We start from the raw sequence: 15,647 nt of genomic DNA on the forward strand, positions 1-15,647 counted from the left end.
AAATATTGTAACATTAATACGGGACGGGGGGAAGCATTATTTTTTGACTTATCGCCCTTGTCATACGAAAAATATTGTGGTGGTCAGTTTTAAGGAGGGACACAAGCTGTGGCGCCGTGGCGGTGTCAGGATTTTCTCCTTAAGGGTTCGAAATCTTCAGACGCATATAATGAAATCATAATCCAAAATCTAAATTACAACTAATAATTCGTGGGGCACATATTCTATTACAATAACATTAAAAAAATTACAATTAAACTTGACGAGTTTTCATATTTTTAGGAATTGGGGATTTTGGGTTTTGCTCTGCCTATTCGAGTCGTGGCTTTAAGTAAGTAAAAAAGAGAGTTAGAGTTACCGTTTACTATTTTCGAAAACCAAAAAAAGAGAGGAAAAGCCGAAAGAAAAATGAAGAAAGGGATTTGATCTCCTGGCCTTGGTTTGGTTAGTAAAGCAAAAACCACTGCAGCGCCCCGTTTGTTTGTGTCATATACTTTTTTTACGCATAGCACACCGGTTCACCGGAAGCTAAGCCCCGACTACATCCGTATCCGACCCGGGTCGCACACCTTGCTTATGGTGGGTGAGTCTTCCAACAAAAATTTCTGCATACGGCGAGACTCGAACCCGAGACCTCCCTTAAGCGGCATCAAGCTGCTTACCACTTGAGACAACTCTATGTTGGTTGTTTTGTGTCATATAGCGCGTTACTACTACTTGAACTTTTTTTTTTGAAAAAAAATCTATCAGATTTGTTTTTTAGCTAGTAAGGGTTCAGTTTAACCCACTGAACCGTTACTAGCACCGCCACTGGACACAAGGGAAGAAGCCCTTAGCGCATAATAGTTTGCGTTCAAAATGGCCGAGCATAACCCTTATTCAGTATTAAATAATGCTTAGTTGGTATTTCCTCCGTTCTTAAATAGGAAGTTAGTGTCTTGTTTGAAGAAAAACACGGCACGTTATTAAGAAAACTGAAAGGTGTGTAAGAAATATAATGATTGTGAGTGTTTTACGGGAAGGGAGAAAAGTAGATAGTTGTTTATTGATAAAGTATAAATAAAAGTGGATAATCGAATAGAGTTATCAATTAGAATAAACTTGTATTTCTTTGTTGTTACACAATTCAGAACAACATAACTCTAAGGAGGAATTCACACTTGTCTATAATGGATGCAAGTCACTAAGAGTTGAGCAACCCTTGCAAGAGGGGGTTGAAACTGAGGGAGTAGGCATGAAAGAGGGGAGGGGGTAGTTTTGAAGAAAATGTAAGACACTAAGACTAGGGAAGTGATAATTTAACAGAATATTCCGTAATTAGCATTTTGGGCAATGACTTGTGTATCACTTGTTAGTTTCCTACCTGAAATTTCCAGAAATGAAAACCTAATCCTCACACAAAATCTTTTCTCTAAAGTTTCTTACAAAATCATCCTAGTTCTTGCCAAATTATCTTTTATGTCTCCCCGTTTCTACATAAGTTGGTCGGACATTAAACTATTAGATTTTTGCTAACTAAACCACAAGAGTCATTAAGTCATGTCCTGTACGTTGTACGGAGTAGTAGTATAAAGATTGCATTCTGTTTTACAACGGCCGAAGTGTTCGATCGTATTAATTGCTCCGTATCAGATTCGACTCCGAATAATGATTGAGAGCCATACACAAAAAAGAGAGACTATAAGCACATTGCAATGAACCATATGACATAATTTTACTCAAATACTTGTAATATTATCTCATACTTCCCCTGTCACGTACTCTATCTAATTAATAAGACTGAGTTTATTCGTAAAATCCATCAGAAACCAGTACTAGGTTAGTGAATTGACAATTTTCCCGACATTTTTAAAATAGTACTTCGTACTTAGTACTCCATATTACGTGTATGTGACTATCATTTTCGTGCATAGAGTATAAACTAATATCAAAACTCTCAAATACGGGTAACAAAGATTGAAAAAAACCCACACAAAAAAATCTGACAAAGATGGGCGTAGACTATGTGGGTGTCGATAAATTACTGGTAGGTCAACTCATATTTCCTGGACCAACCTCAAACATTTACACAAACTTAGATCATATCAAATGTTATGTCGACCATTAAGACATTACTAAACATTGATTATTTCCTAAAATAACAATATTACAGAGTTTATACAAGTTTGACAAAAATTCTTTGAATTTCCTTGACTTGTGATGACGCCAACTTATTTTCTGCTCCTTTAATTATTTGCTTCTTAAGCAAAACACGCCATTCTCCTTAGTATTTAATTCAAGATTTTGTTAACATTTTACCTAAATTACCCATAATATATCTCATGAAAAATAATCTAGTTATTAAGGTTAGTTGTAGTAGGTTTGATTTTCTTAACAGTTTGTTCATCCAACTCTAGCTCTCTTAAAAACATTGTTACTTATGTTCAAATATTCTTGCCCATCTTTATCTTGGTTAGAAATGTCTTATCATTCTCATACATGTTTAAATTAGACCCCAATTCCCCCTCAAAAAAGCACAAACTTCATCCATACAAAGTTTCATTTCATTGACAAGCTATAAACTAAAGCCAAGTATGAAGTTTGTGGCGACATTAGCGTTGGTGATCATAACGATCCTAGGCAGTGTCATTGACGGGTATAATTGCAAGATTGTACAATTCATCTTTGGAGATTCACTATCGGATGTAGGCAATAATGAATACCTCCCTAAAAGTCTTGCAAAAGCCAATCTTCCTTGGTATGGTATCGATTTTGGTAATGGGTTGCCAAATGGAAGGTTTACTAATGGTCGTACTGTGTCTGATATTATAGGTATATATGTTATGTCTTGTACTACTATGTGTATGTAATACTTCTATTTCAATGCTTAACTATGAAGTTTAACGCGTTACATATGCAGGGGATGATATGGGTCTACCAAGGCCACCAGCTTTTATGGATCCAAATTTGGATGAAGATATGATTTTGAATAATGGTGTTAATTATGCATCTGGTGGTGGTGGCATCTTGAATGAAACTGGTGGTTATTTCGTAAGTGTTATCAACTTTTAATCAATCTTAATTAATACTTGTAAGATTTGCAAGCAAAACTGGTCTTATATTCTTGTGTTTGTAGATTCAAAGGCTATGTATGTACAAGCAAATCGAGCTTTTCAAAGGAACACAGGAGTTGATTGCTCGAAAAATTGGCAAAAATGAGTCTCGGAAGTTTTTCCAAGAAGCTCGCTACGTGGTTGCATTAGGAAGTAATGACTTCATTAACAACTACCTAATGCCAGTCTATAGCGATTCTTGGACGTATAATGACGACTCTTTTATGGATTACTTGGTGGGAACCTTAAGAGATCAACTCAAGGTAACTTTGCACTTATACTCGTATTACTCCCTCTGTCCCCTTTTGTTTGCCCCATTTGCCATTTTGATCCGTCCCTAAAATATTGTTCCATTACTAAAAATATACATGGGATCACAACTTTTACTCTCACGTAAACTACATTTGGTCCCACCTTTTTTGTCTCTTTTCAATTCCGCACACCCAACTCTTAATAAAGCATATTTAGAGCATGGAGCAAACAATTAGGGACGAAGGGAGTACGAGCTGAAGTACTTTAAGTCGAACTTGAATATGACTTAACTCAAAAATTAATGTGACTAATATGTACTATGCATTTTGTGTAATAAGAAAACTAAAAGTAGAACTGAACATGATCGACCCCAATAGACCAGAACCGGTAACCTAACCGAATAACTGATCATTATATCGGTTGTATGGATGTTTGTAGATGTTGCATGGCTTAGGAGTAAGACAGTTGATGGCATTTGGGCTTGGGCCCATGGGTTGCATCCCACTACAAAGGGTTCTGAGCACATCAGGGGGATGCCAAGATAAAACAAACAAGTTGGCCAAAAAATTCAATGATGCTACAGACAAGATGATGAGAGAACTCTCACCAAGCTTATCTGGTGCTACCTACAAATTTGGTGATGCCTTTGATGTTGTCAATGATGTCATTATCAATCCTTATAGATACGGTAAGTACAACTATAAACTATTTCCGTTCCTATTTAATAGGCCGTTTCTTTAGGGACGGATGTTTTGCGTAAGACCCTGTTCTTCTGAGCTTAGCTGAACTGAACTGAACTGAAATTAACTGAATCGAACCAAAAATAAGTACTAGTACCACTTTTTTGGTGTAGAAAGAGCCACAAGGCTAACATTTTATAACATAATCTGTCAATTCGAGTAAGCACAAAGTTGTGTATTTCATGTCATTTGTTGATCTCGGTCTAAATTGAGTTGGTGGGTTGTAGGTTTTACAAATTCAGATTCGCCATGCTGTTCCTTTGGGAGAATTAGACCAGCCTTAACATGCATTCCAGCATCAATATTGTGCAAGGATAGGAGCAAGTATGTATTTTGGGACGAGTATCATCCGAGTGATAGTGCTAACATGATCATTGCTAAGGAACTCATCAAGAAGTTCAAGTTTACTAGGGTTAACCAAGACGACAATGGTCAAGGCGCTCCTTCCCCTGCACCACAATCCGGTCCTGTTGCTGATGGTCCTGCTGCTGCTGATTCTCCCTCGGCATCTGATGCTCCCTCTGCTGCTGATGCTCCCTCGGCCGCTGATACTCCCTCTGCTGCTGATGCTCCCTCTGCTAATAGCTAATTAGTTTCCCTAATCAAGTAGTGCATTTTTAAAGTACTAAGTTTACTATAATTATTATTATTGATGTGGTTTGTTACTGGTAGGTCAACAAAAAAGGTCTATAAGTTGTAATTGAGGTATTATTTTGTGCAACTAATGTGTAGTTGAGCACATTTGGTGGAGTTTTAGTTCTTTACTCCTTGTCTTAATTTCAAACTTTATATAGGAAGCGAAAGTTATCGATCACAACGACATGACCTTACTTGAACATGATTTAATTTGTTATATTATACAGGATCATACCTCGGTTTTAAAGGAAGTTAACAATGACACAAATTCATAATACTTCGTATTAAATTAGTATGTGTCTAATACTGGGTTCCAAAGTCAGTTGATCCAGCTCAAAATTTGACAGATTCAACTATATATGAAGGGAAAACGCTTATAACCTACATAACGTAGCCACGTAGGTCCTAAATCATACACTTCTACTACCTCGATCAGTTTCAAAAAGATTTTTACACTTACTATTTGCACGGACTCCGATGCAATGTTTGATCGTTAATATAATCAATTCTATATGATAAAAGGATATAAATTTTGATATTTATAAAATACATTTTGAGACAAATCTAACAAGATTATCTCATGATAATTTTTTATAGATATAGTGGCGAGAATTTATGGTTAAAGTTTTGATTTTTGGGCACATTTTTCAAAGCGTAAAGAACTTAATGAAACAGATGTAGTATGTAGTATGTAGTATGTAGTATAACATACTCCATAAGACCATAACATTATTCTAATGCATAAGATATTATATGACGTATGACGTATCAACTATATAAGTTAACTACATCAATACCTAGTATTTAAAAAGGAATACCATGAATTATTAGATGACATGTGTCATCCCATCTTTCCTCCACTAATTTGATTTTTTTTTTTAAACATTTCCTTTGTTTCACAAATTATTTTATAGCTTAACACCACAATTCATCTTCCTCATTCAACATCAATTCACCATTTAATTCATATAACTTCTTCCACCCCATCTCCCACATTAACACTCGATACTAATCCACCGTCTAATTTGTATATTTTTTCAACTTTCAACCCACTTAAATTACAATCTCTCAACCATGGTTGTTAAACTCCCGATTCGGATCTTACGATCCTACGATTCTACGATCCATGCAAAAATACGCCACCGATCCGGATCTTAGGTAGGATCTTAATGTAGGTAGGATCTTACGATCCTATCTCGTTAAATTTTTTGAGTGGTGGGATCTTAATACGATCCTACGATTCTACGCTCCGATCCAACGATCCGATCCAACATACAATATTCCAGGATAATAATTTTTTTATTACTAAATTGTTCATAATAACATATCATTAGAAATATCATACTTTTATATCAATAAATTAGTTATAAAAAAATATCTTATTCACTTAAAAGTACAGAAAATTCATATAATTTCAACAACCTTGCACATATCTTATTAATTGCTCTTGAATCTACACAAGTATTAATCTTATGTGAGAAAAAAATGATATTAAGTATTAAGATTACATGAATACATGATTGTACATTTTATTTTAATAATATAACCATTATTTTTACTATTTAGTAGGATCTTACGATCCTACGATCCGATTCTACCGATCCGATCCTACCCCCTTCATCGATCCAAAGTAGGATCCCGATCATGACAACCTTGCTCTCAACAAAATTAGCACTTTAAAAGCGCTTAACAATCACCATATAATTACCCGTTCATTGAACGGGATCAGGAGCTAGTTATCCTAAATACGGAGTAGCTACGAGCCTACGACGTACAAGGATGAGTGATTTAACTCATTATTAACGATGTTACGGATGTGTATTTGCTAATTGCCATAACAACAAAGTGATTTCATAGTAACAAGAGATCAACACTTTTAGTAGGTTGCAATAGTTGACCATCTAAAGTAAAGTTGAAGACTTTCCTGAGTTGTTAGTCAACTACTTTAGAGGCAGATGAATGAAGAAATTAAAAGTCAATAATCATCATTATAGAAATTAAACTCAAAAGTCCTGCTCCCAAAAAAGATGAAGCAAGATCATTATGGTAACCTATTTATAATTATCAAGGTAATTCCATTGATTTTTTTTGACATGTGGTCAAAATAAATAATCAAAACAAGCGGGTGAAATGATGATTCAAAATTGAGGAAATGACCCAAAAGAATAAGTGCTTGGATTCTTCGGAAAATAATAATAAATAAATACTTGAATTAACAGGCAGTAAGTAATTTATTCTAGGTTAATAACTAAGGTCGTGAGTTTGAGATTTGGACACGCAACAACGTTTGTTGAGAGAGCTTTTCCCAAATAAGATGTCATTTGATTTAAATCTAAATTAGTCGGAATCTAATACAGGCTCTGAGTTACTTGATGCATTGATTTGCAAACAATAAATAGAGGCATGAAAGTGGTATGAAAATGCAACTTTAGAGTTCAGAGTAGCATGCCCAAAAGTTGCCGTGAAAAAGTTGCAACTTAAACTGCTCAAATTGTCATTTTGTTGCGCATTAATTTGCTGGCGAAAGCTGAACCGTTCTTAAAAAAAGGAAGATTTAGTTAAAGTTATGTTAATTTTCAATGGGTTTTGCCATGTTAGTGAGTGAGTTAGTGAGTGGTATAAAAAGCCTTGAGACAAAAGAAGACATGCATCATCGATAGTGGTCGCACATTGAGTGGATTAATACTCAATTTCCACCACTTCACAAATCTGTCACCTATGAGATCGTATATCGTAACCAACAGATATTTTAAATCACTTGCTTAAATTAATTATGGATCATATTATTACTAATCACATTATTAATAGTCTACACGACTACGCGCTATTTACTTGCATGCATATTGTGTGCGCTTCTGATCGACATAGGACTGCTATGGACAAGTTGATCAAGAGAGTTATTAGCCAATGTTTCACAAAATGCCAATTTTGTTTTTCATGAAGTTAGTTTTTTTGATGCAGAGAAATCCACAAAGTGTAAGACGATAAATGATATAGACGGGATTTGATCTCAAGTTTTAGACATCATCCCCTCAAAACTTAACCAACTAAACTAGTTGACATCCACATGAATTTAGATAACATAACGTACATGGACAACTCATGGATTTAATACAGAATAGGTGTTAGTTTTAAGGTATTTGGCCATTGATCACTTAGGTTATCAAGTTAACATGTCTTTCTTATGTTATCAAATTATACTAGTACATGATACAAATGATCCTATTGTTTTTGTAAATTTCATACAACCCTAATAATATCTAATCCTACTAATTAGTTCAATACTTCAATGTAACTTTTTTGGGAACTTAGTTTTATGTACTTAGTGAACCAAACAACATTTTTCATCATACTCAGCAATGAAAAGGAACTTAATTACTTGGTAACTTACTGAGTCCGGTAAATCAAACAATTAACCACACAATTATTGTGATCGGCATCCAAGTCATAGTTATAACTTCTATCATGATCTTAAGAGAAAGGTTGAGCTGATTTTTGTCAATGAAATGAAGCAACAATTACAAAATTCTCATAGCTTATGAGTTATGATAACAAACAAATAAAGCAGCACAAGTTTATATAACCTTGTGATAACAAGTACATATCTTTGCTAGACTCGACCAGCAACAATTATATGCTGATAATTAAGTAATAGCATTTCCCTAATATCTATCACTTCATATATTTACACACGTACATATGCTACATATTAGTATCTAGGCATTACCATACATGATAATATTAGTGGTAACAAAAATCACTACGTTACATATACTACTGCGTACGTACAATCGTTCTTACTAAATCACGTGGTACGACAAATTATTAGTATACATATGAAAATATATATACTTCCTAAGCTAGAAGTATATCATGGACCATCTCGTGGATGCATCTCAAACATTCAAACTAAGGCCTGGCCGGAGTGTGGCGGTTGTTAGCTCCAGATCCAGGGTAGTCTTCGAGCTGGACATCAGCCAGCTTTCGCTGTTCCATGAAAGTCCTCTCTTGCATTGCCTCTACAATATCCTGTCAGTTTGATATTACTGTCAGTTTTCAGTTTGATATTATTGCCAACTTATAAAACTTAATTTCTAGTATAAATTCAAATTGATGGCGTGTTTGATATTACTCTCAATTTTCAGTTTGATTTTATTGTCAACTTATAAAACTTATGCTTTGTTCTGTTCACCTTATTTCCACTTATTTCAGGAAAAAATAAGTTCAGATAAGATAAGTTCATGAAAAATAAGGGTTGACCAAATACAATCTATAACTAAAATAAGTTTTGATAAGTTCAAACAAGTTCAGATAGATTCAGATCGAAAATGATAAAGGTCGCTACATGCGACCTTTAAGCTGTGTACAATGATGACATGACATGTTTAAGATAAGTTCAGGAAAAATAAGTGAAAATCAGGTGAATAGAACGCACACTTAATTTCTAGTATAAATTCAAATTGATGGCATGTTTGATATTACTCTCAGTTTCAGTTTTTGATGCGAAGTATAAAACAAACAAGGCCTAAAAAGCAGGGAATTGAAACATAGTAAATCAGTCTGACAACAATAGAGAATGTGTGAATGAAAATATACCAGATGAGAATTCATGGAAGCTTGAAATCTTGGAAGATTTTCTTGCATTAGACTCTTTGTTCCTAGAAAATCACAAATACTAACTATAATTAGTTCATCAACAATAAACAAGAAATCAATCACAAGTTAGTATGATCAACATAATTATCGCCCTAATTAGTAGAAACCTTACTTGTTACTGGGACAGCATTTGAGCCGATGATGCAGCAAGAAAATCCTAGAACAAATATTAATAAAATTGCAAGAATAGTTTTTGACAATGCCATATTATTAGACTGTAAGAGTAAGCTAGTAGAAAAAACCCTTGTTGAGGTGGACTTTGGTGTTGGCTTTGATCATTTTTAAGGCAAAGTGGTGCAATTTATATACATTCTTCTAATGGGCTAAAGGAAGGTGACTGTTTGTTTGGTTAGACTAAGCAATCAATATCAACAAAAAAAAAAAAAAAGTCAAATAATAAAAGTTGTAATTATGATGATGAACATTGAACATGGCTATAGAAAGAGATTGTCTTAAAAACAAATCAAGCATTATAATTATTTTTCATGAGTTGATTTTTGCCAAATCTAGCTTTTGTATGGCATTAAAAAAGTCAAAGATGGGGTGTTAAATCAGCAAAAAAAGATAGTGTAGCCTTTTTAAAAAATGATAATGGTTGAAGATGGTGATGGAGCAGGCAAGATGTTAAAGTTGGTCACTCGTTATTCAAGTGGATCCTGACAAGAGCATGATGATGATGAATAATTCATGATGATGATCATGGATGTTAGTTTGCAACTTGTTGTTCACACTCTTTATCTCTCTCTATATGGCATGATTACTGATTAGGATCATTTTCTTGTGTTGCTAACTACGCGTACATCAGAGGTAGGGATGGCAATGAATCGGATTCGGATCAGATAGAGATTCACTGACATCTAACCATTTATCAATTCGCTCCACCCACATCAATCTATCACCCGCTTAACCCATCACCCACATCCACCCATCCGTCATCCGCGGAAGAAACGGGTGGATCGGGTGAATAACGAATGAATGTTTTATTTATAAAAAGAATTACATCAACTCTAATATATATGGAATAGTCATTTTTATTAATAAAAAAATATTTTGTATAAAAAATAATAACAAATGCTTTTAGAAAATTAATTTGCAACAATTAACCTTTCATGGATATATATTATTTTATTATAATTTGGTTTAAAGGTATATTAAACGGATGGATGAGATGATAAAAGGATAGAGCGATGGTCATTCGTATCCAACCCGTGTAGTTGGTCATTTGTCACCTGTCACCTGCATCTCATCCGTGTGGATGAGATGATAAAAGCATAGAGCGATGGTCATTTGTCACCTGCATCTCATCCGTATAGTTCGGGTATCCTTCCATTTAATAATTGCGGGTGGGTCGGGTAAATGGATATCCATTTGGTATGACCATCATATTATACCTTCTTGGGAATTTGAATAAAAGAATGCAAATACTAACAAATTGGATCAAACAAAGGTTATCTACATCAAAACTATGATAATTGAATAGATTGATATTGGAATGCAACAAGTCTCTCGCACGTAAATCCTTATAAATGAACCAATTATACAAGAATTCACAATAGGAAAACAAACATATGATAAACCAAAGAAAAGAATCTCACCATAGACAAGCGAATAGATTTATTGTAATGTATGAAAAGACAAAACCTGAATTAACCCAAGAAAAAAGGAAGATTAATATATTCTCTCAAGATATTTGAAATTTTCCACCTTCAAGACCAAAAAACAGTTAAACCCTAGAAAGAGGGGAGGGAGCCCCATGATTCTACTAGTATAATTTGATGGTTTATTTCCATTCATGAATTCTAGATCCATCAAAATTAAGCTTAAGATTCAAAGTCAAAAAAAACAAAAAACAAAAAACAAATTGGCATTTAACTTTCAATAGAATTTCTCGAGGGTAACACTATCTACTCCGTAATTATTAACCATACAAATCTTGTAACTTTGAAGGTCACAAGTTCACACATCGTTATCTGTTCATGCTGAAGTGGTTATTTCCTCGTCTTTCTCTTCTCTCAAATGTTGATTTGCGTCGTTAAACTGACTGGCCTACAAGTAGACGTTGGTTCAGTAGAGATTTTCCGAAAAACAAAACACTACTCTCTCTGTCCCTTAATACTCGATAACTCGAACCCTTTTAACTTCTTGCACTATTCACATAATTTATTTTTACCCTATTTTATTTCTAGTATATGAAAACAAATGTTAATATATAATATATTGTTGGCTTAATCTTAATATATATTTTCAAAATATTAACATTTTTATAAGTTTTTATAATATGTAGTTAAATATATTGATGGTCAAAGTTATACATTGGCAAGTGTGTCTAATAAAAAATGTGCGAGTATTAAGGGACGGAGAAAGTGTTTGATTATTGGACATGAACTCATAAAGGCTAATGTACAACCTGGGTCAAAGCTATTATGGGCCTGTGGGCCAAATTGTCCTTAGTGAAAAATCAGGCTTCTATCTATCTCTCTGTCGGCCTGCTTTGAACACTGCATGACACATTGTAACCCAAATCCCAAGGGCTAAGGCACGCATGGGCCGGGCCAAAATCTCGAATGTCCATTTAAAATCAACAAACGCTTATGGCCTTCAAACACCACATCGGCACATCCCATATAAATCATCGTGAACTAAATTATTAATCTAGTGTCTATGAATTACTTCTTCCGCTCTAAAATTATTACATGGGGAAGTGCATAGTTTAAGGGTATATTGTCATTTTTTTTTTTTGGTGCGAATCGATCCCAGTATCAACCGAAATCGGGATGAAAGCTCTAACCAACCAAGCTATCCATCACTCTCAGGGTATATTGTCATATTGGTTGCTATCGTATATTTTTCAAGAGAAACGTTGTTAAATACATTACATATTTATGAAACAGAAATTGACATTTGTATTAAAATACGAAAAACTGAAAAAGTGACGCAAATTCTGTTCCATGGCACACATGAAACACACCTCAAACTTGTAACTTTAGACAATTAGTATTAGGAGCACCATCTATTTATTTATTTATTTTTATTACTATATAATTCTAAGTTTCTAACACATTTTGAAAAGCATACATTTTCTAACACTACCCCCCCAAACCCCAATGGTTATTGTTGGGCCAGATTTTCTGTCAATAATTGTAATTTACCCAAATAAATACTCAAATGTAACATACATTTGAGGTTTGTGAATGTATTATAGAGGATTCCAAAACTTCTCTTAGCTATAATTGTTCCAATATTCTTATTGGTCATTTTATCCAATAAGATGACAATTAGTTAATATAGCCAAATAACATGGTTGGCATATCATAGCTTGAAATGCCACATCAGCTTTTTTAAGCTACGTAACTCTCAACTATTTGCTGCTTCAATAGTTAGTTACTTGTCGATGATTATTTTTACCCTTTTTTTAACGTTTCCAAGCAAAATTTTATTTCTTCCATATTTTCAAGCTAATTAGCTCTACATAGCTAATTTGCCAAATAAATTAAAGCTAATTTAAAAAATGTGCAACAATGATCTAGCTACTAGCTTAACATTTATAATATTTGCAAGCAAGTTGCTAAAAAGCTATAAGCAACCGTTAAATTTGATATTTTGATCTAACTAATACAAATAAACGAACATCTAGCAACTAACATTTAGGCATCGAGCGTCTAATTGTAAAAAATTTGATTTGGTGCAGATCAAAGAAACTACGTGACCTACATGGCTACATTAAACGCATGCATGCTTAATGTGTATATTGTCCCTTTTTACAAATTTGTACAAAATGTTTTCATTATCAAAAATTGTAAAGTCAATATATGAATTACAATTTATTTGCATAGTTTTTTATTTTTTGGAAGAATTTTTCTTTTGTTTTATTTAAAGGTAAGAAGAGCAACACCTTTTGTAGGTAAACCAACCCTCTTCAACCGGACAAATTAAATCGGAATTCTTTCGATCAAGAAATTGTACTATTAACGACGAGAAATCCCGTCGCTAAAAATCAACAATTGTTGATTAACGACGGGATTTTTCGTCGCGAACCCATTATAAAAGGGGGCCGTCGTTAATGGAAAATCCCGTCGTTAACCCGTCGTAAAAGACATTTGCGACGGTTATTCTCGTCTTTGTTGGGTTGTTATCCCCGTCACAAAAGCCCTTTTACGACGGGATTTTTACCCGTCGTTATTAGGTTGTCATAAAAAAATACAAATTCTTATAGTGTTAATTTTCAGACCAAGACAAAGTCCTGGATTTCGATTTCAATCTGGACCGGACCGACTTTGGTCATATGCACATTCTTATAGGTTATCGTATATATTGATGAAGTTAAATGTAATTTAAATTATTCCAATCTTGAAGTTCATGATTATCTAGAACTTTAACAAGTATGCTATCTAGCATCTAAAACAATTTATTTGTATACTTTAATTTAGATTTTAGAGTCATGATCCGATAAAAGATGTTCTTTACAAGAGGCATAGACAGCCGCTAGTATAACAACTTATCCAATCGATCTTAGTTCTCAATCCCACTGAATAAAATGTGTCATAATGAGATCTACCATTAAACATATACTCAGTCCTACATGGATTATATATACTTGGCTCACATGACTTCCAAGTTTAAAATAACCCTGTTCATTGGATTTTTTACCTGAAAGCAAACTATTATGTATGTATGTCAATATCAACTTTTCTCTTTAATTTCACACGCGGCCATCTCTTATCATCAACTGTAAATTTAATATTTTATTAAAATAATGACAATACCGTATTCAGACAATCTTATTGTATCAGACCGTCTAACACTTACAGAGTAATTAACTTTCAAATCATGCTCAATAATATGCTATCCATGCTGGTGTGGTCGTACGGTATAGGTACCCCTATCCATGTTGGTGTGGTCGTACGGTATAGGTACCCCTATCCATGCTGGTGTGGTCGTACGGTATAGGTACCCCATCCGGTACTCTCTATTATTGCCCTTTGGAAGCTTATCAATATTTATAATTTATGCAGTTACGTAAGTTTTGTTTGTTTCGTCTTAAAGAATAATGCAAACTGTCCCTATATAAGTAAAAGTTGATTTTTTTCATACCCAACACTCAAACCTGCGACCTTGGTTATTGTGCAAGAGACCATGCTCCTTAACCACGCACGGTAAACCTAGTCGGTATTACGCTGATGTGGAAATACACTTTTGAGCTTTGGAGTTATTGTTTCCATTAGAATAATATCTTGATTAACTAACCATGATTTATTAAAAATACAGCAGCTTTTCGGTAGGACCGCCCTACGGGCGCGTGTAGGAAAGACCGAGTGAGTCAACCACGCGCGCGTGGCCTCACGCGCAGTATAAGTAGATTTTTTTCTCTCTCCTTCATTCTTCTCCTGCAATACGCTATTCTTCATCTTCTCTTTGGTTTCTCTTTTCTCTCTCCTCCTCCTCCCACTCCCACCTCATTTTCTCTCTCTTCTCTTCCTCCTTCCATCGCAGCCACACCACCGTTGAAATAGTGGCGAAGCAACAGTGATGAAGTAGGTTTTCAGATGCCGACGGCGACGCAAGACCTAGATCCACACGGAGTAGCGGCGCTCGATGTAGATCGGAAAACTGCGGAAGTTAGGTCGCCGTTGAGGTAATTCTTCAATCTCTATCCAAGTCTCTCCTTCATATTCTTCACTTAGTTAGGTTTTTGATAAATTTTGTTGATTTTTTTCAACGTCTTTGGTGGGGAGGCTGAAGAAGGAATATGAAGAGTGAAGCGAAATCGCTTCGCGACGGAATCCACGGCGGTGGTGGTTAGGTTGGCGGAACTGAAAATGGCGAGGACGGCGGCGGCGTTGTCTCGGAATTAGGTAACTCTTTCATCTCTCTCCTTCATCTCTCCTCTATTCTTCAGTTATTTTAGATTTTGATTTTTCAAATTAATTTTTGAAATTAATTTAAGTGAATTTAGGTTTTTGATTTTAGGTCTTTTTTGCCTCTGATTAGTTGCGGTAGCGGTGGTGGTTTATCATCTGAATTCTTGATGAGTCATGGATCCATGATTAATTTGTTGTTGCCATTGTTTCTTCAGTCCCGCCAACCACCACCGGTGTATTCGTCGCCTCCACCGTGCTATCAAAGAGATTTCTCATATTTAGTTATGTTTTTGTTGTGTTTATTTTTCAGTATGAATTAGTTAAGTCATGGTCATATTTAGTTAAGAATTTGATTTGTTTAGTTAAGCTTTGTGGAAGTTGTGGGATTTCTCAATGATTTTGGGACAGACATG

General features: G+C 34.6%; 2 protein-coding genes and 1 long non-coding RNA gene across 4 annotated transcripts; 2 read left to right on the forward strand and 1 right to left on the reverse strand.

Moving 5' to 3' along the window:
- The first annotated feature begins 2,435 nt into the window (after nucleotides 1–2,435).
- LOC110798710 (GDSL esterase/lipase At1g74460) lies at nucleotides 2,436–4,901 on the forward strand. The gene is made up of 5 exons (XM_022003899.2): nucleotides 2,436–2,811; nucleotides 2,900–3,030; nucleotides 3,116–3,355; nucleotides 3,783–4,032; nucleotides 4,312–4,901. The coding sequence occupies exons 1-5, from the start codon at nucleotides 2,574–2,576 to the stop codon at nucleotides 4,671–4,673; spliced, it is 1,221 nt and encodes a 406-aa protein (XP_021859591.1). The 5' UTR covers nucleotides 2,436–2,573; the 3' UTR covers nucleotides 4,674–4,901.
- A 3,362-nt stretch (nucleotides 4,902–8,263) lies between these two features.
- On the reverse strand, nucleotides 8,264–9,717 carry LOC110798719 (uncharacterized). Its single transcript, XM_022003908.2, has 3 exons — nucleotides 9,489–9,717; nucleotides 9,317–9,378; nucleotides 8,264–8,749 (listed from the first exon to the last, which is right to left on the reverse strand). The coding sequence occupies exons 1-3, from the start codon at nucleotides 9,580–9,582 to the stop codon at nucleotides 8,630–8,632; spliced, it is 276 nt and encodes a 91-aa protein (XP_021859600.1). The 5' UTR covers nucleotides 9,583–9,717; the 3' UTR covers nucleotides 8,264–8,629.
- Nucleotides 9,718–14,639: 4,922 nt separating this feature from the next.
- On the forward strand, nucleotides 14,640–15,382 carry LOC130462008 (uncharacterized). Of its 2 annotated transcripts, none has more exons than XR_008922103.1 (4): nucleotides 14,640–14,728; nucleotides 14,867–15,008; nucleotides 15,109–15,228; nucleotides 15,330–15,382. It is a non-coding gene; the product is annotated as an uncharacterized lncRNA (long non-coding RNA). The 2 variants fall into 2 exon arrangements; XR_008922104.1 differs by having other exon boundaries at nucleotides 14,640–14,722.
- The last annotated feature ends 265 nt before the right edge of the window (nucleotides 15,383–15,647 follow it).

The sequence above is a fragment of the Spinacia oleracea genome, chromosome 5 (assembly GCF_020520425.1).
Source record: "Spinacia oleracea cultivar Varoflay chromosome 5, BTI_SOV_V1, whole genome shotgun sequence".
In the NCBI taxonomy this organism is placed as follows: Eukaryota; Viridiplantae; Streptophyta; class Magnoliopsida; order Caryophyllales; family Amaranthaceae; genus Spinacia; species Spinacia oleracea.